Source organism: Muntiacus reevesi, chromosome 3, assembly GCF_963930625.1.
Source record: "Muntiacus reevesi chromosome 3, mMunRee1.1, whole genome shotgun sequence".
Classification (NCBI taxonomy): Eukaryota; Metazoa; Chordata; class Mammalia; order Artiodactyla; family Cervidae; genus Muntiacus; species Muntiacus reevesi.
Genome location: NC_089251.1, coordinates 236,734,516 through 236,757,945, shown reverse-complemented (window position 1 = coordinate 236,757,945; position 23,430 = coordinate 236,734,516). Strand labels below are relative to the sequence as shown.

Below are 23,430 nucleotides of genomic sequence, written 5' to 3'. Positions count from 1 at the left end.
TTTAAAGGGTCCCAAATTTAGCTTCAGGTTTACCAAGTTGATGGACACCCTGGGGACCTTTTGTTTTCACAAACACCAGGACTGCACTGGCTTCATTGCCCCATTTGTCACCCACTAATCAGGTTAGCCAGGTCAGCACTGCGTTCACTCTGAATAACGTTATTGTGTTTTTTTTTTTTTCCCCAGTCAAACTGCTAGCTACTGCCTTCTTTGACAATACTATGGGCTGCCCTAGCAGCCCATGGGCATCATCATAGACTCCTAACACATTAGTAAGATAGACATCTCCTCTCAGGGTGCCTCTGTGGAAATTTCTTCCTGAAAAGGAAAGTCAGATATGTCAATTATCTTCCCTGTTTCTCCCATCAAATTTGATCTGTTGCTCTCTCTGACTCAGAGATTAAAATTATATTTCTCTGCACATCCAGAGCTAGTTGGTTGGAGAAAAGTCCCACAGTGATTCTAAGGCTTCCAATTTAAATGCCAGATGTGTGAATACCCTGGTTATAGAAAGGTACATTGATATTACTTCATGAATTCTTTTGTGTGATAGTAGACTTACTCAGATCATCATTTTTTTCAGACCCTAGACTGGCTGTCCTTCTCCATCTGTACCATAGACCCTGTGCCTGACACCTTCCTCAAGGCAAGGACAGATGCAGAAAATATTGGTCCCTGCAGGTTCACCACTCCATCCCTCACTGGGAGTTTAGTCAAAGGCAGGCACCTGCCTTACCCAAGGTCTACCCATAGGATACCTGTAGCCAGTGACTAGCTGCAACAGGGAGATACCTGACTTCATTTTGGCATAACTCTGAAGGACAAGTCCAGCTCCACAGCTCCCAAGAGGACAGGCTGAAGTTTTAGCTGCATTTTTGTATCAGTTTAAATAACTTCCTCTGACCAATCATGTCTTCTTCTTTTTCTTATGGGTGTATCTCCTGAGAACGCATTCCCAAAACTCTTTTGCACAGTCTATTTTCAGAGATCCAATCAAGATACTTCCCAGCACTCCAAATCCTTTGTGCTGGGAAATATCTCTGGTTGTGACCTTCACAGCACCCTGCCCCCCAGCCCCATATGCACACACATATGTCCTCCCCTTGCCCCACTGTAGTCTCTGGTTTGCACGACTTCTTGAATGTAACATTTTTTCCACTTTTCAGTTTAGAATCCAGCTAAGCAGAACCAAGCAAAGGTAATATCTTTTAATTGATATTTAACTTGAGTTTAGTAGTTAAATGATTAAGTAGTCAAAAGTTCTAAGAGTTTGTAGAAATGATGAGAAATTAAACCAAGGAAATGAGGAATTTGTAATTGTGAGGAAATTCAGTGATTTAGCAATATATTGAGAACTTTTTAGGAATATTTGGGTTTTCTACAAGAAATTTACTCTTTCAAATATTCATAGGTATAGTCTTAAGTTAGCATCTTGTTTCATGTCAAAATTAGCACAATAGTTTTCTTCCAAATTTTAGGAGATCAGAATCAGCTCTGGTTGGGGTGAAGGAGGTGGGGAGAGACAAAGAAATAATTCAGATTGGTGAAAATTTCTCAATTTGGAAAATTTGATAAAACCGTTTTCTAAAGTTCCATTACTGCAGGAGATAGGGATAGAAATGTAGTTGTGATCATTGTAATTTTGTGAGAACTATGATTAGCTAAAAGTATATGTAAAGAAACTCAAAACTGGAAGGAATATTAAGAGTCAGCTAGTCCTAGAGAATTCTGCTGCTGCTGCTGCTGCTAAGTCGCTTCAGTTGTATCCGACTCTGTGCGACCCCATAGATGTCAGCCCACCAGGCTCCCCCGTCCCTGGGATTCTCCAGGCAAGAATACTGGAGTGGGTTGCCATTTCCTTCTCCAATGCGTGAAAGTGAAAAGTGAAAGGGAAGTCGCTTATTCGTGTCCGACTCTTAGCGACCCCATGGACTGCAGCCTACCAGGCTCCTCCGTCCATGGAATTTCCCAGGCAAGAGTACTGGAGTGGGGTGCCAATGCCTCCTCCATAGCGGATTCTAGGGGAGGTTAATGGAAGTATTTCAGATGGAGGAAATTTTGTTACTCAACCTTTGAGATTATAAAAAAATGTGTGTATGCATTTATCTACATTTATTTAGAGGAGAGATTTATTATTCTTCAAAGATGCTTGTGTGAATATTTATAGATCAAGAAAACATGAAATCTTGGGTAAAACTGGAATTAAATCAAGGAAGCTGCTGTTTTATTTTGATTTTACCACCCTGATTTCCTATTTGACCCTGGACCAAGTATTTAACATTTTTTCATATATAGATTGAAGTCATAATTATAGGTTTTAAAACAGAAGGACACTGGGAATATCTGTATCTTCTTTGTTGAGATGTAAACAGCTTTTAGTTAAGTGTAATGCAGGGTGTATGAAGATGCAGCTTACAAATTTATATTCAGCAGTTTCATAGAAGGTACATGTCCTGAGAAAGACATTGTCATGATAATTAATTATAAGTTCATGTATAGTAGAACTATCCCTTTCAAGAGAAAAATGATGCCTTTAAACAGAATTATGTTCATGTTAGTAGTTTATCAATACATATAACTGTTTTGGGGGATGTGTTAAAAGATGTATCGTGCCCCCCCAATTCTATTGTTATTATTTCAGACTTAATGAACATTTTAGTAGATAGTAAGCTAAATAGTATCTCTTTTAGTTATTCAAGTTAGAAAGCAAATATATTGAAATATGAAAGCAACTTACAAGGCTGTTTTTTAGTGTTAAGAATCATAAGATTATACTTATCTATGTTTTATATTTGATGCCTGAAAGTGCTAGCATTGACCAAAATTCTCAATGTTTATTCTTTCCGGATGAACTGAGGTTAGACAACTAAATCTGTAATGCAATATAACGTGGTCATATTAACCTAGTGATGCAGAAAAGACCATCTGTACCACCTTGGATATGACTAAACTGTAGGAGCAATCTAAATGCCTTGTGCAGTCATTAATTTAAGAAAGGCAGGGAATTGTTTTTAAATGTGGAGGGTAATGTAATGGATGAAAAATGAATAAAAGTAGGCATTGACCTCAGTGCATTGTAATAAGCTTGCAGAATTGATTTGTAAACTGCTTTATAAGTCAATTCCAAGTGCATTAAAAACTAATCAAATGACTTTGATGCAGTTCACTGATTTTTAACTTGGCAATTTACTTGAGCATATAAATGTTGTTAGTAGAATTATATAAGAATGCTTGCAAAATAGATACTGTGATGTACTGTTATTTAATCATATATGCACACAGTAGTTACTGTCACCTACTAATTAATCCAGAGCTTAATTCCGAATGTACCTGGAATTTGTGCACTGTGTCCTGTCTTTTATCAGAAAGATAAATTTTATTTCAATTATATTTGCCACTGTTAACTACTAGCACACAAAACCTAACAGTAAGAATTTAGCCTGCTTAATTCTAAAATTTTCTTTAATCGGTATTTTACATAAAATCCCTAGATGATAAGGAGTTTGAAAACACTTCTGTGTATGCTCTAGAATCAGAATGATAGCAATTAATAACCTCTGGGGAAAAGGTGACAATTAAGAGCATGTGTTGTATTAGGCATATAGGGCATGATATAAACTTCACCATTTTTATCAGCTATTAGATTCTACTCAGATATTTTGGCAAATATGAGTAAATAAAGTTCCAGGAGGCTGTGTGTTTATGCTAAGTTGCTTGAGTTGTGTCCGACTCTTTTCAGTGCTATGGACCATATCCTGCCAGGCTCTTCTGTCCATGGGATTCTCCAGCCAAGAATACTGAAGTGGACTGCCATGCCCTCCTCCAGGGGATCTCCCCAACTCAGAGACTGAACCTACTTCTCATGTCTCCTGCATTGGCAGGCAGATTCTTTACCACTAGCACCACCTGGGAAGTCTATTAGGAGGCAAAGATGGTCTAAATAAGTTGGTCAGAGCAATTGACTATCTTATTTTTCACATTATCAGTTTAGGATCTGCTAGTAAAAATTCATTTACCATACTCAAGCATTCTGTTGGAACTGGGATTTGGTAAGCAAAGTAGACAGAGGCCCTGCCTACAGTCCACTAGGGGAGAGAAGTGTTAATCAGAAAATCAGTAAGTGTACAACTATGAGCTGTTGTGAAAATTACAAAGGTGATACTAATAGTTCTGGAAGAAAGAAGAGCTTCCCATGGGAAATGACTTTGGAGCTAAAATCTGAAGGATGTTTTTATAGATTATGTATAACTGAATCACTCAGCTCTACACCTGAAATTGCTGCTGCTGCTGCTAAGTCGCTTCAGTTGTGTCCGACTCTGTGCGACCCCATAGACGGCAGCCCACCAGGCTCCTCCTCCCTGGGATCCTCTAGGCAAAAACACTGGAGTGGGTTGCCATTTCATTCTCCAATGTGTGAAAGTAAAAAGTGAAAGTGAAGTCACTCAGTCATGTCCGACTCTTCGTGACCCCTTGGACTGCAGCCTCCCAGACTCCTCTGTCCATGGGATTTTCCAGGCAAAAGTACTGGAGTGGGGTGCCATTGCCTTCTCCACACCTGACACTAACACAACATTATTAATCGAAGAACCTGCCTGCCAATGCAGGAGACATAAGAGACAAGGATTTGATCCCTGGGTTGGGAAGATCCCCCAGAGGAGGACATGGCAACCACTCCAGTATTCTTGCCTGGAGAATCCCATGGACAGAGGAGCCTGGCAGGCTACAGTCCACAGGGTCACACAGAGTCCAGACACAGCTGAAGTGACTTAGCACACACACATGCATACTCCAGTATAAAATATTTTTTAAGAAGAAAGAAGTGCTACAGATTTCCATAAAAAGAAAATCCTAAAGGATGTACTAAGTAGGAAGAGTGAAAATTATCAAGCACAAGGAAGCCCTGAATCTAAAAGAAGCACAGACCTCTGGAAGAATTATAAAGTTCATATGGCTGGATCCTAGAAAGGAAGGAGGAAAAATTAAGCTTCAGATTGTAGAGTTAGTATTATCTTCATACCCAAAGCAAGAACTTACTGGGAGCAGTAAAAGGTTATGCAACAGTCTATGTGGTCAAAAGTTGTTTTTGTTTTTTTAAACAATTTTTAAAGGATAGACAATATTATGCAAATATGGAAAATGATATGTATCTTATTGCAAGAAATCAGGTGAACTGTGATTATCTCCACAGAGTGAGAGCGGTGGAGATAAAGAGAAATAAAAATGTTAAAAAGATATTCAAGAGATAAAATGAACACAGCAGATTAATTGGATATGGAGGATGGAGTAAGACAGAAAAGTAACTACTAGAGTAGCACTTATCTCAGGCTTATACAACTAGATGGACTGTGATGCCATTCACTCAAAAAGTAAGGGTTAGACTTGGAGGATAGATCATGAGATCAGATTTGTTACAGGATTTTTAGGTGTCTTGAAGATGCTGATGTCTGATCATGAGATCAGATTTGTTACAGGATTTTTAGGTGTCTTGAAGATGTCTTCTAAGTGAAGATGCTGATGAGGCTATTAAAAACACAGCTTTGGAGGTAAGAGAATAAGTCTAGGCTTGAGTTATAGATTTACAAGTATTTGAGTTAAAGATGGAATTGAAAATATATGCATAGATAAGACCATCCACTGGACGACTATACTTAAATATAATGCAGAAAAGCTCATAAGTTTTGAGTGTTCTTCCATGTTTTAAAATTATTCTCAATAAAGTAAAGTAAAGGTAAAGTTCATGGTAAATATATTAGAGATAGTTAGTTCAATAAAGTAAAGGTAAAGTTCATGGTAAATATATTAGAGATAATGGTGCCCATGACACTTAAATAACTTAAGGAGGGATTTCTCTGGTGTTGAGTGTTTAAGACTCTGAGCTTCCACTGCAGGGGGCATGAGTTTGATTCCTAGCTGGGGAACCAAGAATCCACATGCCACATGGCATGGCCAAAAGATAGAAAGAAGAAAAAATAAGAATATAAGGAGATAGAAAATACCATAGCCCAGATAATCCAATTGACTGACTCGAAACCCAGCATGTGATTGTAAAGCCATGGAATGATGTGGACTTAGCCTACTGGACTGACAACAGAAAACAGAATCTGCATTTTCTTGTAGACAATACTTAGAAAATCTTTGATTTACACAGTATTGTTTGGATGTTTTCTCTTATCCTTTTATTTTGTCTAGGAGTATAAGCTTTACCTTTTTAATATTTTAACTTATACAAGAATGCATGCTCAGTGAAACAAACATTAGAAATATATAAAGAAAAATGCAATAATTTCCCACACTTCCAAACCCATTGACCCAATCAGCATTAAAACTGTGGATTGTGTTTTTCCACATCTTTTTCTACTGCCATATGACTTCTATGGGCAAATGCAAAGTTTTATTATTTTTAATGAAATAATGTCACCATAAACACATTAAACTGAACCTTCCCTTTTCATGTAAAACTATATTTGAGTAACCATCTAATCAAAGCATATACATATTCTTGTTTTTAAAGAACATCATAAGATTCCAAAGTATAAAAATGCCATAATTTATTCCACTGTTCTTCTAATGGATAATATGATTGCATCTTGTTTGGTGCATTTGTAGTATCCTATAAAAGGGATTTCTGAGTCAAATTAAAAGTGTATATGAAGATTGTATTTTTTTCACTTTCATAGACGTTGTAAGATGATTTTCCAAAGAATTTGTACCAGTTTGCTGTTCCACTAGCAAAGCATCAGAGTGCTTGTCAGCATTCTTTGCCAGCACTAGATGTTATGTTTCTTGTTTTCATTTACTACAAGTTTAAGCATGGAAGATACTGTCTTGTTTTAATTTGCATATTTTACTACCAGTAAATTTATGTGTTTATTAGCTAATTTTTAAATTTTTAATATCTATATTTTGATGTTTATGTTTAGTTGTCCTTCTAAGCATCAACCATTCTGAGATACATATAACATTCAATGCCATATTCTTAGCTATTGGAACAAAAACTAATCAGGACAAAGAAATTCTTATGCTTACAAGCCACCCTAAAACCAAACGTTCTTCAGGAATTCCAAGCAGAATGAGGACTGTTTCATATGCAGTTGACCCCACTTTTCACATCAACACTAGACTAACAATGTCATCCAATATAAATCTTTTAGAATATGTCAGGCCAACTCCTTATTCCAACCTCATTCCCTTTCCTACACTTCCAATACCATAGCATCCTCCCTTCCATAGATCTCCCACACACATGCACTATAATCTTTCCTGTGTCTGGCCCTTTTACATATAGTATCCCATCCCTTCTTTTTCCTTCTAAACTGTACTCCAATGCTCGGTTTCCCTTTAAGCAAATGGATGTATAGTGAATATACTTTGTAATTTTTTAAAACAAAAAAATCATCCAAATAATGCTTTTGTATCACTGGAGTATATCTAACCATCAAAAACATGGTAAAATCATTTCACTCTTTTCTTACAACTTATATGATAATTCATATCAGTCCCAGAGACATTTTCGACCATAAACCACATTCCAACTGTAAATAACTTAAGTATTTGTTAATAACCTTTTACATGGTAGTTAAATATGTGTCAACAATGTTTGTTTGTTTGTTTGAAGGAATATATCCTTTGTCGTGTAATAATGCTCTTTCCTATCTCCATTTGTAGGGAAACTCTTTGGGTTCAAATTCCCTGGTCTGAGAGTTCTCACTTACAGAAAGCAGTCCTTACCACAAGAAGATCCTGACGTGGTAGTGATTGAGTCATCTAAACACAGTGATGATTCCGTAGCCATGAAGCACTTAAAGTCTCCTACAAAAGAAAGCTGCAGCCCCTCAGAAGCAGATGATACAAAAGCCTTGATACAGCCCAGCAAATGTTCCCCCTTGGTGAATATCTCCGGACCTCTTGACCATTCCTCTCCCAAAAGGCAATGGGACCGACTCTACCCTGACATGCTGCAGTCAAGTTCCCAGCTGACTCATTCCAGATCAAAGGAAAGCATTTGTAGTATCCGGAGGGCTTCCTCGGTTCATGATATAGAAGGATTCAATGTCCATCCCAAGAACATATTTAGAGACCGACATGCCAGTGAAGGTATGTTAGTAATTTTTTTTAATATGGAAACTGATATTAAGGGGTAAAGAAAAATAATTTCTGTATTGTGTTTTATTTCAACACTAATCCTTATACTTGTGAAGAAGAAATGTGAGTAGAACCTACTAAAAATATCAATTCTACAGAATTGTTACTGATTTCCTCTTTGAATCCTACTGACTATTTTTTTTTCTGGCTTCTTTATCGACGTAGAATGATAACTATTATCTGCTTACTTTATGGAGTGTTAAATAACTAATGCTTAACATAAGATCTGTTTGGGTGATAACACTATCATCTCAAACATAATGCATTGTGCTGCATTTAGTAAATAGTCAAGAACTGGTCAAAAATTGTGGTGCGTTATCGTAGGACTATTTTACTGACCAACTCTTTCCAAAAGGAAAAGGTGTATGAAATATGATATACTGAGTGATAAGAAAGCTATACACTAACTGGGGGAAGGGAAGAGATAGGAAAGGGGAAGGGGCTCAACCAAAAACAATATGAAATGCAAAGTCAAAATTCATTATTTCTCTCTACCCTCTTTAGAACAACAAAAGCAGCTCATCTTTAACATGATAATGATAACATTTGTTGAGTATTTACTCATGAGGCATACTCATGAGTAATGAGGCATACTCATTAACATTAACTCATTTAATTCTTATAATAACTTTATGAATTAGAATCTATTATTAAGTCCAGGATTTAATAGATGAGGAAACTAAGACTTAGAGGCATCCCTGGTGTCTCAAGAATCTGCCAGCCAATGCAGGAGACAAAACAGATTAGTACTCAATCCCTGCATCAGGACTTCAGGAAGCTTCCCTGGAGGAGGGCATGACAATTCACTCCAGTATTCTTACTTGGAGAATCTCATGGACAGAGGAGCCTGGTGGGCTACAGTCCAAGGGGTTGCAAAGAATTGAACACAACTGAAGTGACTTAGCACACAACATTTAGATATGTTACACAAATATCTGGTCCTAGGTTATCAAATTTATGAAGTGCCAGAAAGTGTTAGTCGGTCAATTGTGCCTGACTCTTTGCAGCCCCGTGGACTGTAGCCTGTCCGGCTCTTCTGTCCATGGAATTCTTCAGGCAAGAACATTGGAGTGGGTAGCCATTCCCTTCTCTAGGAGATCTTCTCGACCCAAGGATTGAACCCAGTTCTCCTGCACTGCAGGCGCATTCTTCACCATCTGAGCCACCAGGGAAGCACTTTCAAACCCAGGACTGGTCTCCAGAACCCACAATCCATCCATTCAGTGTTGTTCTTCTTTAAAGTATGCTTCACGAAACCTTGCTGCAAGGAAATGTTGAATCACTGAAACTTCTCCAGGGAGGTCCAAAATTCAGGGTATCTGTCATGGTCTGTGCATATGTTGGAAAAAATTTCCAGACACGAGGCAAAATTAGAAGAGAATAAAGTTTATTAGAGTGGGAGACACTGTTAGAACAGTGGGCTGGCTCAAGGGAAAGTCAAACCCTTTCACAGCTGGGCAGCCAATTTTTATAGTTTCAAGACATTTCTACTGGAATGGTGGCATTAGGTGATTGGCCAGGATGATATAAGGCAAATAATAGGGTGGGTACTTTACCTAATTTGGAGTCAGGGAACTGGCTGGTTTTGATCCAGAGACTCATGGCAACAGTTGCTATAGGGCTTGGTTAGTTCCAGAGATTTTTAACCTCTGACTTTGGTACAGGGCTCCACACCTGTGACCTTGGTGTAGGGCTCCACAGTTCCCACTGCATGGATGCATTAGTCTCACTTTCTACAGATTTGGGTTCTGGAGAGGCCCACTGTCCTCTCTGTGGTCTTTATTCCTGTGAGTGCCTGTCATCATCCGCGGTACTGCTGATTTTCTTTTTAAAACATAAATCTGATCATGGGGCTCCTTAGTGTAGGGTACTGGACACTTATCCAGCAGACCATAGTTTTTTCAAGCTTCATTTCTAGCCCCTACAAGATTTCCTCCCCTTCTATATACTCAATTCTAAACATGCACAAAAATAATCACCTTTTCCCAAAAATATCTCATGCATTTTCTTCCTTCATTGCTTTGTTCTGCTGGGAATACTCATGCCCACTTTGTCCCTTCTCACACTACCGCTCATAGCCATAAGGACCCGTTTCTCCTTTCCAAACCAGAATTAAATGATTCCATACCTAAGTGTGTAAAACAGTGTTTACATATATGATAGCATTTCTTATTATTATTTCTTATTATTCTACATTCATTCCACATTTTATGTCTTTCAATGCTATTAGATACACACACAAATAATGATGTTGTCGAGAGCTTCTCTAGTGCTGAAATTCTAGCATGGTTGACTCCATGGCTTTGGTTTTGTGGCAAGAACTCAATAAGCATTGATGTGACTTTAAGAGCATCATGCTCATGAATTTTGTTACAGAACCATACACATCAGGCAATAGTGAGTTATCTATTCATTAGTACTCTGCAATTTAAACAAAAATCATAGGATTGAATCATGTGAGAGATCTCTATTTAAAGAGTGCAGTGAAGTAGAGAAGACAGAAGAGGTGAAAGAAAATGAATTAACAAGAAAAAATTCAAAGAGAGATAAATCAGTATCACAGAAATAAAAAGAACAGTTTTCTGTAAGATGTATTTGATATGGTACAAGAGCAATTAACACATCTATTTTATTCTCTAGTCCAAAGAAAGTCAAAAGGAAAAAGAAAAATAAAGTCAAGAACAATTTTCAAACCAGATCATTGTCTAAAACTCTGTACCATCTAGTCACATCATGCTCACTATCTCCTGACTAAAACAAACTTCTGAAATTTAGTCTTTAAGTGCTGGATCCTATAGCGGAACAGTAAATCCAATATAGTAATTCAAATGGCCAGCATATATTTTAGTCAGTCAGTCCACTTAGTGTAGTCTTCTTTAGCAAACATACTGACTTTTCAGAAACTGGCCTTATTGCCTAGAACCCGAGTTACAGTGCAATAACATTCAGAAACAATATTAAATGATGCTTATTCAGTGCATGGTACAGACTTAACCTGTGTTTTGACAGTGGTACTAAGTTAGATCAGATTTCATGATTTAACGTTATTGTTTTCAATTTTATGTAGTCTCCATTTAGCACACAGTTACTGATGCAATTATGGGAAAAGGATGTGTTAGTATTTTGGGTTTCTCAGTACAGGTTTTATTTATGGACAAGGATGGACAATTGAGATCATCCTCAGTTTTCTTCTCCCACCCAAGCTATATTATTTTCAAAATCTGTATCATTTTTTTTACAGATGCTAAAGTCAGCTTCTGACTACCAATTGATAATTCAGAAGGTATTTTGTACTTCACCACTAGAGCAATTTTAGATACAAAATCTCTATATAGTATAGAAGAAACTACAGTTCCTAAAGCTATATAATTTAATATGCTTTAGAAACTGAGGCACAGATAGGGAAGATGGAAAGCTTTTAAACTGATTACAATTTTATGACTCTATATAATTATTTAATGGTTTCAATTGTTGCCTCTTCACTCAAGAAGAAAATTCCCTCCTATATAGGTTATTTTATAGAACTTGGAATAATTTGCAAATATATCAGTGCATATTATTTTACATTATCTTTTCACCTAATCTACATTACCAAATACCTTAGAACCATAATTATCAAACCATTTGTGGTGAAGGACCAGAAGTTTTTGTTTTTGTTTTCCTATCTACCACATACCAATATATTTATAAATACAGTAATAATGTGCTATATGGAAAATGAAATTTTAAAAAATAGACATAAAAATATAAGCCCCAATTCTTGTATTATTAAATTGGACAGATGTAAAATTATTCTGTCAAACTGCTACAAGACTCTAAAGGCTTATTCTAATTTCTGCACTTATACTGTCATGGAGATCTTAGCTAGCAGATCTATACAAGAAAATCTTAGCTAGCACCAGTGCAAAGACCACATGCTTTGTCGCAGAATGTCAGTGCAGCATTAGCTATATAATATCACTTTGGGGCAGTTGTCTTTGGAACTTACAGTTCTTTACATGTGATTTCCAGGTTGATGAATAGAGTTATAATGTTTAACTACTTGCTCACAAGCAGTTATTACTTTCCTAATGATTGTTGAGCCCAGCTTCTGATGGAGATAATTAATTCCTTGTACTCAAAGTCTCTTCCATTAGCCCTATTTGCTGCTTATAGTCCCTCAAAGAGGGCAGAGCATTGACATATAAGGTCACTATTTTATTTGTGCATCTCTGTGTGAGATAATGTCTATGACAGCAATTCAGTATACCACACTATTGAAATTGCTTCAGTTGTTGAATTTGAAGCAATTATGATATATCCCAAGATTTTAAATATGAATAGCACTAGCACATGTGTTGACAACATATCTTTCAAATCTTGGTTATATTTGAAAGTTTTTAACATGATGTCATTAATATTAAACTTGTTTGTTTCAAAACTAGTAATGAATATTTTGTTAGCAGCAATATGTAACAATGTCAGATTACTAATCTCAAAATAAATCTGAAAACACTCCATTTTGAAATTTGAAAACAAACCCATTATAATATAAACAAATTTCCTAAAAATTCTAGGTAGTACATTGAGTGTATTGTGGACAGCATAAATTTTTAAATCTCACATTACATTTAAACAGTCAAATCTTTCACTGATTTCTTATAATTATTTTTGCCTAAGAATGGCTCTGAGACTGCTGCTTCATATTTTCAAAATATACATTGAAGAGCATTTGTGACATGGATTGTTCATAAAATTGTGATTAATAATTCAAGTTGGTTTATTAAACCATTGTCTTAGAACCACTTTTTATTAACACACTAGTTTAGTTTATAATGAAAAACATTACTTAACATACAAAATGCTGTGTAGTTCTTTGTAAGTGGTGGCTGAAGCTACACTAAAATTGACTTCTGATGTATTGAAAGTTTTTACCCAACTCTAGGCATATAGATATGGCTTTCTCCAAATAGTCATAATTATAATATCTGGATCTTGGGATCCATTGAAATTAAGTGAGATTAATGTTTCACATATTTGAACACAGATGCTTATGATGGCAGATACTATTTTTAGCATATGCATCTTGCTTGGTTGAAGAATACAGGATATTAATTTCAAAGATACATTTTCAATCATTGCATCCTATTTTCTGTGATTGTTGTTACAGAGGTTATTCAGTGCATATAACATAATTTTAGTTTTCATATTTCTCTCTTTTTTTCCTTACGTGCTCAAAACAGACAATGGTCGCAATGTTAAAGGTAACGTATGAACTCAAGTTCCATCATCTGATGCTTAAATTACCCCCTTACTCGGCATGTTAACTTGCCTGCTCTATGCCCTGTTCAATGCAAGATCATGCTGCCCTTAGTGAGTCCAGGTGCCTGGTGGAGACATCATGGCTTGATTTTGGTGGAGATGTTGTTACTTTCTCAACTGTGTCACCAAAATGATTAAGAACTCCTTTTTCCTGCAAGGAGTATAAGCCTAGGTTGACAATGAAGACTTCCTAAACATTTGAATAATTTGGAAAGAAGCAAATATTAAGCTAAATATATTTCAGCCAAAAAAATCTTTTTTGAGTACCAGATTAAATAAAATAAAGTGCTACATGACAGCATCACTTCATTTGTTCCTCTTTTGTTTCCTTAAAACTAGTTTCACGTTCCTGGATGGCAGGGGGTATGGTTTTAAGCTTACTGTAGTAGTAAACTGTATATGCATGATAGTCATTTCCTATTTTTCTATATAGCATTTCAATCATTTTTAATTGTGTCCTATATAAGTCTGAAATCACTAGCATGACCTGAAGCTAATGTAGGTTTAACTGGGCAATACCTCTGAATAAACCTGGATCTGACTAAAAATAGAAAATTCACTTGAGTTTTTCTACTTTATTGTACTAGATGCAAAAACCACAAAATATAAAAATCATATTATTCTCATCCAATTGAAAACTTTTGGAACTTAGTCCTGTAACGTGCGCTCTGCATGCTGCTGTGGGCGTCCATATGGTGACAGTACTCATTTGTGCATGTGTGTTGCATGGACATGTGTCCATCAGTGACCATCGTTATTTAGAGATCACTGTTTTGGCCTCTTCCGTATGTCACTCTACTCTGATCACTGTGAAGTTTTGTATATTGATTTCTCAAATGCTTCCCTAACTAATTCAGAGCTGGTGATGATTCTGAATTAGGAGCACTAGAAACTAAAGATGTTTTCTCATCAGCATCCCAGGTAATTTGAAAATAAGAGAAATCATTACAGCTTCTCTCTATCCTAACTTCATTTTCTAAGTATTTCAAAAAGGGTCTGTGCAGGTGACCTCCAATTACAGGATGGAATTTCATATACATGATTATTTTATCCTTGGCCTTTCCACTGAGATTTCTAAAAGGGAGCAAATTAGTGTCAGCTGTGGGTAGTGATTTGAGTTGATATAATTCAGAACATAACCTCAAAAAACAGAATACAGACAGCTCATGACAACTGGCCTGTGTGAAACATGACTGGCTTTAGTATTTAACAATTAGCAATAAATTATTAGACACTAATTTTCCAGTGATCTTTAAACACAGTGAGAAACAAATATAATTTTCCTCAGTAAACAGGAAATTGAGCTCACTAATCTTCAGACTAATAGTTCACATAGTTTTCATGTCATTCAAGCTACATTAATTCATTTTTTTTCCTTATAGATTAAGCCATTTAATCTCCAACCCACTCCTTCAGTCCTCCATTTTTTAATAGCAATAGTCTTTGAGTAAAAACAAATCATAAAAGTCAGAATTTGGGATTAAGAAACTCTAACTCTAGAAAGTTTTCACATATTAATATTTATAAAGTTTAAAGGTAAAACATGAGCAATTTAATAAAAAATTTAATGTAAATGTGCCCTCCAGTGTCTTTATTATTTGTTCAGGCTCTGATTTTGAAAACTATTTAAAAATATTTAAGTGCCTGGCTCTTTGAGATTTTCACAGAGTAATTAATATGCTAATTAGCCACAGGACAATGCATTAAGTGTGCTTTTTAAAATTTTTTGGGCCTTGTTACTAAACCATATTTAAATGAAAATTTTTAAAAATAAAAAATTCTATACATCTCTGTATGCAAATACATAATTTTTTTTTCAATATTGACTTAACCAAAAACAATTTCTTTAACAAACTTAAATATTTAGAAATGTGCTTGGAAGGCCTTCAAGATCATCTAGTTTATTCCCCTTAGGCAAGAATATTGGTGAAATCTCTTGCACAGGTGGTAGAAGCATCTTTATCTCTAGAGGATCCCATTCTTTAACTTTCTTGGAAAATCTATTATTCCTGCCTATACAAAAGCTAATTTAAATCCTTGCTGAAATGTAATTGTTTTCCCTTCATCTGTCTTGAGTGGACTGAGATACTAGCTGGTTACTTCTATTCTTTATGTAACATCACAGCAAAAACAGCAAATTGATACTCAAATCTTTTCTGCTAAAATGGCCATTTTACCTTTTTTCTTAGGATCAGTTTTGTTTTCCTTTAATAAATTCCCTTAACACTCTGACTCTGAAATAAGACTTAAGAGTGTACAAAAGTATAACCCATTATCAAAGAGTAAAAAAGTTAATTCGAATAAATTGCACGTGCTGCTTCTATGTATGTGTGAATGTGTACATCATATATTTAAACAATTTTTCTAATATGTGAAAGATAAACTCAATTCTAGTGGTTATTCTGTTTATTCTACTTCCCAAGTCACCATAAAAATTAACCCCACTTATACCACTTAGTAAGTCATTTTAAAAATTTTACCTCTCTATAGCTTCTACCTCTTCATTATCTCAAATAACTCTGTACTCCACTGACAACGGTATGTTCAATTTCCAAGTCATCTATGAATCTGGCATATGAGTCCTTTCACCTCCCCTCTAGTCACAAAAGCTATCAGATACACAAAGGAAATCAACTGATCTAATATAACTTTTATCTCATATGCTACATTGGCTGTTACCAAGTGCTTGTGATCTTACAAGAATTTACAAATTGATTTTCAGTCATGACAGTTTTCTTCTGTAAAGTATATGTCATGAACAGAAACAAACAATATGGATATTGATTACAAATAATTTGGTGATTAATTCTCATATATTTTTAATGTCAAACTGGTTATCTTATGCTTATTGACAGTGGTCTTTTAAAAAATTCAATTACTAAACACTGCATTTGCATTTTCTTTAATGTTAAGCCACTTCAGCAATTTAGGTTTTATTAAACTTTAGCCAAATAAACTCATGCTGTAAGAAATACTGTAAAATGATTTGAAAACACCCTTAATCTTTTTGGTTTCCTTTTCTGTTCCCTTTGGCTCTCAAGAGCAATAATCTTTTTTTTTTTAATAGCATTATTTTTTAAAAAGTTTATCAGAAATCCAGCAACATCTTGAGGACAATATATTCTCCTTTTGTATCTTGTGTGCATATGTGTGCTAGTTGCTTAGTGGGGTTGTTTAATCCAGTCAACCCCATGGACCGTAGCCCACCAGGCTCCTCTGTGGAATTCTCCAGGCAAGAACACTGGAGTGAGTTGTTATTTCCTTCTCCATTAGCATCTTGTAACTCATGATAAGTTCAAGTAACCTCATCATAAAAATTTTAAATACCTTTAATCTAAAATTCTTCCCAGATGTTGCTTTAGCCTGTAGCTTGATCTTTAAATGCAGGATACTTCTTTGTAGCTGGAACCTGGCTTATTTTATATTTAATCAGACACATCATATATTTGAGCTTGATCCAACTGTTAGCTTAGTCTTTTTATATGATCCAATGGATGTTGGCAATTTGATTTCAGGTTCCTCTGCCTTTTCTAAGTCCAGCTTGTACATTTGGAGTTCTTGGTTCACGTACTCTTGAAGCCTGGCTTGAAGGATTTTGAACATTACCTTGCTAGCTTGCAAAATGAGTGCAATTGTGCAGTAGTTTGAACATTCTTTAGCATTGTCCTTCTTTGGGATTGGAATGAAAACTGACATTTTCCAGTCCTGTGGCCACTGCTGATTTTTTCAAATTTGCTGGCATATTGAGTGCAGCATTTTAACAGCATCATCTTTTAGGATTTGAAATAGCTGAGCTGGAGTTCCATCACCTCAGCTAGCTTTGTTCATAGTGATCCTTCCTAAGGCCCACTTGACTTCACACTCCAGGATGTCTGGCTCTAGGTGAGTTTAGTCTTCATGGTCTCCTGTTTTCCATATTCTACTAGAATATTAGAAAATTTAGCCTGTTCATCCATTTTGCAAATGTTTCTTTAAAAATTGTCAAGTCCTCCTAAATACTTTTGAGCTTTATTATTTTCTATTGAATCTAGTGTGTGCATATTCAGTCACTCAGTGGTGTCTGACTCTTTGCGACCCCATGTACTATAACCCTCCAGGCTCCTCTCTCCATGAGATTTCTCAGGCAAGAATACTGGAATGGGCTGCCATTTCCTTCTCCAGGGAATCTTCCTGACCCAGGGATCCAACCAGTATCTCCTGGGTTGGATCTGCCTGCCGCATTGGCAGGCAGATTCTTTACCATGAGCCACCCTGGAATCCCCATTGCATCTACTATTTCCCTTTAGTTCTGCCCATCTATTTTCTTTAAATTCATTTACTTTGTTTTACAGGTTATTCTCTTTTCTTTCATTAGCATTTTAAATGCCATCTGTTTATGATCACTCTCAGGGAGGCTTCCTTTCACCTTTAAATTCTTAACCAAGGCCTCTTTTAATATAGACCTAGGAGGTAGGAAGCCCTGCATTCTAATTTCTGGTGCTTGATTCTTATTCCCTTTTGGCCTCCTATTGTGTGTGCTTAGGCTTACGATTGGTAAAACAAGGATATTACTAATACCTTCCTTAATTAAAGTGTAGGAAGTTATTTTCATTAGAATTTAGACAGATTTCAGAGAAACCTAAACTGACACTGATAATCATTGCAGACACTAACAGACTGCTGCATATAAACACCTGCTTCAAAAGCAGTGGAGAAGAGCATAATGATCTTTGTTATACAAGATGAAATAGATTTTGAATCTAAACACGAGTGAATTATTTTAAGTAATATATTTTAAGTTCTGCTGAAGTCTTTAAATGTATAAATTTAAAAGGAAACCTAGCATTAAAAAAGAACAGATTAACAGTTTAGAAATGCTTTCCGTTAGAAAGTAAGGGAAGATGAAATACAGATTGCAATGAACTTGCAATATTCTGAGGCTAAATCTTTGTGTGATGTGTATTGGCCAGTGGCTTCTTAGCCCTATCAGATTAGTGTCCTTTTGTTTCAACTTCCTGTTATGCTCACTTGACTATCCCAAAATGATATTCAGAGATGAATAACCCATTTCTAAAAGGCCAGCATAATTTCTTAATTATAGAGGAGGAATAAAAGAAAAGCAGCTTATAATAAAATATTTCTATCAATATGTTAATGTTCAGATATAACTACCCTAGAAGATATCATATGAAATATGAAAAAATATTTGGTTTTAAGAATATTAAAGGCATGATAAAACATTCCATTTAAGTACTGGCTAAAAGGATAGAGCTGGAGTGTGAAGGGATAACAAAGTCAAAACCACTATTGGAATAAGTAGTGACAAATTGGTCTTATTTATATATAAATTTTTAAATAGTGAGTAATCAAAATTAAATTATAAATAATACCAAAATCAACTGGGGAGAAATTGAGAAAGTGCAATATCCTCACAAATGAATTGGCCCTTGCTTTTCAGTGTAGTGTCAAAATAATGATTCCCTATGGGATAATGTGCAGTAATAATGCATTGCACAGGAGAAAGACATCCTACTTCTCATAAGGACATATATATATCCTCCAATACTTAAGAAAGACCTTGCAGACTCTTCACCTTCATAAGCAATAAGAACTAGAAGATGGATTAGAAGAAGAAATGGCAATCAAAGCATTTGTAGAAGACACACGTCAAAAACAAACTAGTGGTTATCAGTAGGGAGAAGGAAGGACGGGGGCTGACATAGGGGTATGAAACTAAGAGATACAGACTACTCTGTATGAAGTAAATAAACAATAATACATTGTACAGCAAAGGGGAATAAAGTGATTGTTTTGAAGTATAGAAGATAATTTATAAAAATATTGAATCACTATGTTGTATACCTGAAGCTAATCTAATATTGTGAATCAAGGATATTACCAAAAAGAAAAGACTTTTTGGAATGTGGCAAATCTCTAGGGAGTTATTAAATCATTCCAAGGGTTTACTTTTTGCCTAAAAACTAATATATGATTCTTTTTGTTGTATCATGCATCATTTTACATATATAGGAGATCAATAATATAAAATATTTTAGAAGAAATTTAATTAATAATTTTAAGCATGATTCCTATAATTATCTGTAAATTTAATAATATTGGATTCCAGCAGTGTTTTAAAAAAATACTCAGATATCTTTATTTACATGTCTGCACGTCACAGTTACAAACACAGACTGTAACCTGAAGTCTGAAATTTTGTTTTGGTGACTTAAATAACATAAGTAGTGTAGCTCCCAGTGATTAGGTTTTCCAAAATGGTGAACAACTTTTGGTAAAGTTCTGAATAAAAAAATAAAACTGTAAAAATATTCATTATACATAGCAGTTGTAGCTCTGAAGTTTCATTGTATTAATATATTAAAATATGTAAAACAGGTTCAAGGCTCAGACCATTATAAATAGGCTTTTCACCTACATGAATGCCCACTAAGTCATCCAGGTCAATTTTTCAAGGAAAGAGAATATACATCTCCCATCTCTGTAACAAAAACACCCCCACAGATGCCCCGATCGTGAAGTACTGTCACAGTTGATAGTATTTGCTTATCTGTGCAGCAAATTCAGTGGAGTTCATTTGAAGTGGCCACAAACACAAGCAAAGTACATGTATCAGACCTTTCTGTGTTAACAACATTACAGATGACTCATATTTCTAGGCCATCTGCTACAAAATTCCAACATATAGAAGGATAATAGAGAAAGAGGATTGAAAGGTGGGGGTGAGGTTTTGACATACAGTTTAACTATATGCTTGAACTCAATGTTCTACAATCTCATGTGTGCCGTAAAGTTACCTAAAAAATGAAAATATGACATCAGAATTGGGAAAAGGCAATATCTAAGAAATCTGAAGTCCTAGAATATTTTTCAAAATTTAAATATTAAGCTATCGGTCTGGAATATAGCCATAGAATGATACAAAAAAAGGAAACACTACCTAGCATATGTTACAATAACAAGTTAGTGGTGTGTATAGGAGGGTTTTACAAACAATGGGGTTTCCCAGAGACCTATCTGAAGGAAAGATTAATCTAACTTTGGGCTCTTATACTTCTTCTCATAGAAATAGAAAAGAGAATGAGAATCTATATTCAAATGAGAAATACTGGGAAATATATGCCCAGAGAGCACAGCAACCTTTTTAACTTGGATAAACTTGGTCATCATCATGGGTAAAACTCATGAAATGAATAGACATGCACTTCAAGGAATACATACTCTCTCCTACATAAATTAAAAAAATCTCTTAAAATCATTTCAACATTTTATAATAACCAAATATAAACTTTTATAAATGAATGCAGTGTGACTTTTTTTCCCTCTAAGATGAATATGAACTAAATGATGGGTCTATTTTTTTCTTGGATTATTTTTGACCTGAGTTGATTAATTGTTGTGGTCCAAAATACACAATCCATAAATTTAATTCTCAAGGGTTTATACCTCACTTGGTGCATAAAGCACAGTTTGATCTCCAAGATGTACTAGTTTCATACTGAACAGGGGAAACAACAGCATAAGGCAAAATGTGTTAACAAGTTCATTTATGCAGTTTGTATGTTTCAAGCACTCTCGAGGCAGAAAGTTAATGTCTGTGCGGCATTCTTCCTAATGCTAATCTTCAAGAGCTACATAATTTTATAAGTAATATCATCAATTGTATAAGAAACTTTTTGGATTTTTTTTTTTTTTTGGCTCTCCGTAACCAACAGACAATAGTAGTAGTGTGTTTGTCATTCAGTCGTGTCCGACTCTGCGATCCCATGGACTGTAGCCCAGCAGGTTCCTCTGTCCATGGAATTTTCCAGGCAAGAATACTGGAGTGGGTTGCCATTCCCTTCTCCATATCTTCCCAACCCAGGAATCAAACCCAGGTCTCCTGTATTGCAGGCAGATTCTTTACTATCTGAGCCACTAGGGAAGCTAACAGACAGTAGGTTCATCTCAAAGGAAGATGTAGCTGGTCAGTGTACTTATCCTCAACAAAGGGGTCCAGGATCTTGACACTGTGCCAAATTGTCTTTGTAAGAAAGGAATGTGATAAGTGACCAGAGTTGGTCAAAGAGTCCAAATGTCCAAGAATAAATTCTGGGTATCTAATGCACAACATTTTTTTTTTTTTTTAAGTAACTGAGTACTACCAACCCCAAGCCCACCTATTGTCATTTACCCACTGACTGTCATTTCAGTTGTAAGTTATGATTGCCAAAAGAGTCTTCTGCTATGTCTTTTCCCCTCAAAAAGTGGCCAACATTAATTCTAAATAGAAGGGAAAAGAATGAAAAGAAAGGAAAGATTTAAAAATCCCACATAGGATCCAAATTATTCAATTCAGTCCATGCAACACATCATGCTTATGCTCAGTTGCTAAGTCATGTCCACCTCTTTGTGACCCCATGGACTGGGACCCACCAGGTTCCTTTGTCCATGGAATTTTCCAGGCAAGAATATTGGAGTGGGTTGCCATTTCCTTCTCTTGCGACCCCTTACATGCACACAGATGACATTTGTCCTTCTCGGTGTTACCTGAAATTCCTCGTCTGGACTTAACACTTCTAGAATCTCTGTGAAGTGTCTTATACAGGTAATAGAAGCTTATGAAGAATGCAACTGGCTTGTCACTTGTTAGGGCAGAGGTGGGGAGTAATACAAATAAAAGCAGGTTAGACACTATTCAGAAATTTCATGGCCAACATGATTTTAACCTTCCCTGATTAATTCATAAATTATAAAAGTCCTTCCTTGAATAATTGTTAAGTTATAAACAAGTTCTTGAGAAACTTTGAATATAGAGTTTAGACAATAAAAGGGAGTAGAGTTCTTTCTTCTGTTCCAGCCTCTAATGAAAGAAGCCAATTAACAGCTACAGCTGCCATCTGCTCCCTGAGTGCACACCTCGGGCACTATCTTATCCTTGGATATTCACATGCCGCTCCATATGGTGGATGGTGAGCAGGTATCAACCAGCTGCATTTAGTCCCATCTGAATCAGGGTCCCAATGGTCATGAATTACTAACAGGTCATTCGAGACCATCTCTTTCTTAATTTTTCCTGATCTTGCTTTTACAAATACTTTCCAATTTTTTAGGGCCTTTTAATCATATCAAGTCAAGCCTCCTGGGATCCACGTCGGATTCAAACCTCAACAAATACAGCACCATTAACAAGATTCCACAGCTCACTCTGAATTTTTCAGATGTCAAAGCTGAAAAAAAGAATGCATCCCCTCCTTCTTCAGATAAAACCATTATTGCGCCCAAAGTTAAAGATCGAACACACAATGTGACAGAGAAGGTTACCCAGGTAGGACGTTATTTTGCTGTCAATTTTCACTGTTTTTAAGGTCATTTTCTGAGGTAAGCCATTTATTTGCACTCCAATTTATCTTCAGATGTTGGGTGACCCTCTAATGTAACAAATAAATAAAACTGTAGACTCTAATTTTGTCTATTACAAGACTATGCAAAAATGGGCTGGCTTGGTTTATTTGTTCCCTTTGTTGCAGAGGTGATTAAGCAGCTATTCATCACATTTAGGCATTTATTGTTTTGCTACGAATCCTTGCATTAGTAAAGCATGGTATTTTAATATAATGGATATGTCTTTGAAGGTTTAGGTGACTAATTGGGATTTACTCTTAACTGTGGCCCTCTTTTTTGCACTTACGCTACTAAGTGGAGTGAGGTATAAGTCATTGGACGTGGGGAACAAACTGAGTTGAAGAAAATTCAGAGTAATACAATATGTTTCTCAGGAACAATATTTTGTTTTTAAATAAATATTGCACATCTAACTAGGGTAAAAAAAAAAAGCACTGTCTAGCAAGATTCCTACGGTAAAGAATAGAGAAAAATGATTTGTACTTATTATATCAAAATACTAACCTAAGCAGTACCCAGCTTTTGCTTACAGTGCACTTACATTGTTGGGAATTCATGACTCTAAAATTTGCGTCAAGTAAAAAGTTTTTTTTAATTTTTTTTAAT

General features: G+C 35.7%; 1 protein-coding gene across 1 annotated transcript in view; it reads left to right on the top strand.

Annotated features, from left to right (window-relative positions):
- KCNH7 (potassium voltage-gated channel subfamily H member 7) overlaps nt 1-23,430 on the top strand; it is a 492,333-nt gene that overhangs the window by 345,781 nt on the left and 123,122 nt on the right. The window contains exons 4-6 of the mRNA XM_065927873.1: nt 7,666-8,094; nt 13,365-13,385; nt 22,533-22,747. Coding sequence (XP_065783945.1) covers nt 7,666-8,094; nt 13,365-13,385; nt 22,533-22,747 — 665 coding nt within the window. The remainder of the gene's footprint in view (nt 1-7,665; nt 8,095-13,364; nt 13,386-22,532; nt 22,748-23,430) is intronic.